Source organism: Pneumocystis carinii (assembly GCF_001477545.1).
Source record: "Pneumocystis carinii B80 chromosome Unknown supercont1.47, whole genome shotgun sequence".
Classification (NCBI taxonomy): domain Eukaryota; kingdom Fungi; phylum Ascomycota; class Pneumocystomycetes; order Pneumocystales; family Pneumocystaceae; genus Pneumocystis; species Pneumocystis carinii.
The window spans coordinates 1-3451 of record NW_017264759.1 but is presented as its reverse complement, the minus strand read 5'-3'; the positions used below and the strand labels follow the sequence as shown (position 1 = coordinate 3451).

Here is a 3451-nt window from a genome sequence, read left to right as displayed (position 1 = left end):
ATTCATTTACATTTCTATTATATATAAACAATGGATATATGCACATTTTCATTCTATTAACATTTTTTTCATTCATTTTACATCATCCCCATAACAATCACTCCCAACAATATTATTTTAATCATATCAGGAACTCTTATTTTCATCCCATCATTTGGTTTTACTTCTTCTTCTTCTTCTCCTCCTTTGTCTGTCTCTTTCTTTGAATCAGTAGTACATTTGGTAGGCTTGCACTTGCGCATCGAAGTCAACGTCACTGTCGACGTCACCGTTGACGTACTCGTTGTCGTACTCGTATGCAATGACGTACTCGTCACCCATGTATCTGTTGTTTGTATCATTGTACACTCTTCTGTTACTTTTCCTCCACTTCCCTGCTTGGTTGTCGTAGTAGTTGTCGTAGTAGTCGTAGTAGTAGTCGTGGTAGTGGTCGTTGTAGTGGTCGTTGTAGTGGTTGAGATTTCTTTTTGCGTCTCTGTATGATGAGGCGTAACTTTTAATGGTTCTATTCCTTTGCATAACGTGTCTATTTCTTTGCAAACACCTTCAACACTCGAACAATCCTTTCTAAAACCGCAATCTAGTTGTAAAGCATTGCATTCCTCTTTCAATTCCAAATACAATTCCAATGCTATCGTCGTTGCATCAAATGCTTTTACCTCTGCTTCTGATACTTCTCCATCTACATACGCTCTTTTAACGAGTCCAAGTTTTGCATTGTTCGTCGTTCCACTGCTTGGTGTGCCTGATCCTCCACCTGGTGTGCCTGGCGTTCCATTTTGTGGTGACCCTGGTGGTGGTGGCACTGCTGGTGGCACTGCTGGTGATGATCCTGATTCTGGTGCAGGCGGTGATACTGGTGCAGAACCATTGCTATCCTGTCCACTTGGCATTGCGGCTTTTCCAGACTTTGATAGCAATAACTTAGCTTTCTCCGTAGATTCTTCTGCCGCCTTTTTGAGCTCATCGTATTCTTTTTTCTTCTCTGTCAACTCATCTTTCGCTTTATTCAGTCCGTCTTTTAAAGTAGGACATCTCTTTTTTAGTTTTTCAACTAATTCTTTGCAAACAGTTCCCAAAGCATTAGCTTCACAATTAGTAAGCAGAGTTTCGAATTTTCCATTCTTTTGCAAGTCAGTGCAATCCTTTCCTAATGCTTCTGTACATTTTTTTTCATCCTTTAAACTGCCTTTCAACAAATGAGTCAGCTCATCCTTCGCTTTCAACTTTTGAAAGGTTTCCTTGCATTTTTCATCGAGTGCTTCGCAGTTATGATTATTGCCATTCTCTTTTTTCAACTGATCTGGACAGTTCTCCACAAGTTGATGACAATGTCGGCCCCATGTTGTGCAGAGTTCTTCGAGTGTTGCTTCATTTCCATTTGCTTTTTCAATTTTTCCTACAATTTCTCCATTCTTGATGTTTTCTTTTAAATATTTACAATCTTGACTTGTGTGGAATACCATATAACTACATGTTTCTTCTGGTAAAGCACATGAAACACTAAATGAATTCTTTCTCCTCCTATATAAAGTATTACATTTCTCATGCAATACCTTTGTACAGTTTCCCTGAGTCATTAACGAATCATCCTTTTTTTCTAAAAATACTTTTCTAAATCCCTCTGTAACCTTAAAGTATTCACAGCGTCTTTTCAATGTTATACACTTTTCTAAATTCAATAATGAATCACTACCAAGTTCATCACACTTCTCCTTCAACTCAAGACAATCCTTTTCTAATGGAAAATCTCTCTGATCATCTAAAAGCGAACTTAACTCTTTAGATTGAAGAAAAATATCATTTGAAACCGCATAACATAGTTCTTTAGGATAAAGACATCGTGGAAGATATTTTTTATCAAGTTTTGTACAGTTTCCCACTACATATTTTTTACAATCACCAGGATCGCTACGATATCTTACAAGACCAAGATTTCCCCTCAATTCCTTTTGAAAGAACTTATTCAACATCCTGTCTTGTCCCTTTTTATAGCACGCTGATCGTAGATTTTGACATGCTTCATCAATCTTATTATTACACGCATTTTCTAAATAGAAACATTCCGACTCAAGTTCTGCACACTCTCCCTTCGTAAATAATGTTGGCAGTTTTCTCCAGAATAAAAGTTCTGATTTTTCTTTTTCATTATATTTTGTAGACAACCCTTTCACATAAAGATTTAATTTGAGTTTTGTACATCTTTCTTTTACATCTAGCAATTTTTCGCATTTTTCGGTTTTAGTAGTTTCATTTTTACATAACTCTTTAAAATTATGATCCAAGTCACTAAGATCTTTGCATTTTCCTAACGCTTTTTCGCATTTCTTTTTTGGTTCCTTCACATTCTCATCTCTGCTCAACAGTAGCAAGAGATCTTGCAGAAAATTTGTACCCGACTTCCTTGGTAGATCCACTCCTGATTTTCCAATAATAATTCCTTCTTTTTCAGCCTTTTTATACACATCTTCCAACCCAATACTTCTCAACAACGACGGCTTCGGCTTGACAGGACTAGAATCAGATTCCGGTGCTTTATATGTGAATCCTTTTCCCTCGCACTGCTTCATATCCTCCTCGCAGTTTGTTTTATCACACGCTTCTTTGTAAAAATGACATTTCTCAAGTCTTTCATGACAATCTTTTTCTGAACTTTTCTCATTCAATTTTGTTTGTAAAGGCCGGCAAACTTCAACCAATTTTTTTTTCAGCTCTTTACACGTTCCACTCGGATCAAGGCAGAAAGACATCAACTCGTCGCCTTCTCGGCTTAACACTAGGCAAACAGTTTTCATCTTTTCTTCACATTTATCTTTAGCTTCCTTTCCGAGCGCCCTGAAAAGAAGCTCCTCTGCCACCCTTTTACGCTTCAATTCGTAACATCCTTCCCTCAACTTGACACAGTTCTCCTTAATATCATTATGATCCGTCTCTTCTAAAAGTATACATTTTTCTTCATGTTTTTCACATTCATCATCTTTTATATCTGCCGATGCTCCTTCAAGTTCCGTATCAAAATTATCTAATTCTTCATCAACTTTGTCTTTCAGTTCTCCGCACTTTTTCTCTTTCCCTTCACAAAGTCCTTTAACTTTTTTATCCACATTCTCTAGTTTCTCATCTGCTTTCTTCAACTCTTCACAATATTCCTCGAGCCTTTTTTTGCATTTATTATCATCATTATATTCCTTCTTCGCAATGAAAGCCAAAAGGTGTTCCTCCTTAATCTCCTCTGCTGGTGCTCCTTGTGGTGCTTGCCTCTTAACCGGCCGTGCCATTGCCGCCTTTTTGGGGGAGTTTAGTGGGTAGTTTCTAAATTGAATATGGGTAGAGTGAAAAGTTGTTTTGAAATGATTTTTTTACAACTTAGAGTTCTTATCATAATCATAAATTTTATTAGCTTTTCTACGATAAGAGCTCACTAGTTCTGAGATAAGCGTAAACTTTACCC

At 37.1% G+C, this 3451-nt stretch overlaps 1 protein-coding gene across 1 annotated transcript; it reads right to left on the bottom strand.

Annotated features, from left to right (window-relative positions):
* Positions 1-77: 77 nt before the first annotated feature.
* On the bottom strand, positions 78-3278 carry T552_03730 (hypothetical protein; the record flags this gene model as incomplete). Its single annotated transcript, XM_018372079.1, has 1 exon — positions 78-3278. The coding sequence occupies one exon, from the start codon at positions 3276-3278 to the stop codon at positions 78-80; it is 3201 nt and encodes a 1066-aa protein (XP_018224145.1).
* Between the last annotated feature and the right edge of the window lie 173 nt (positions 3279-3451).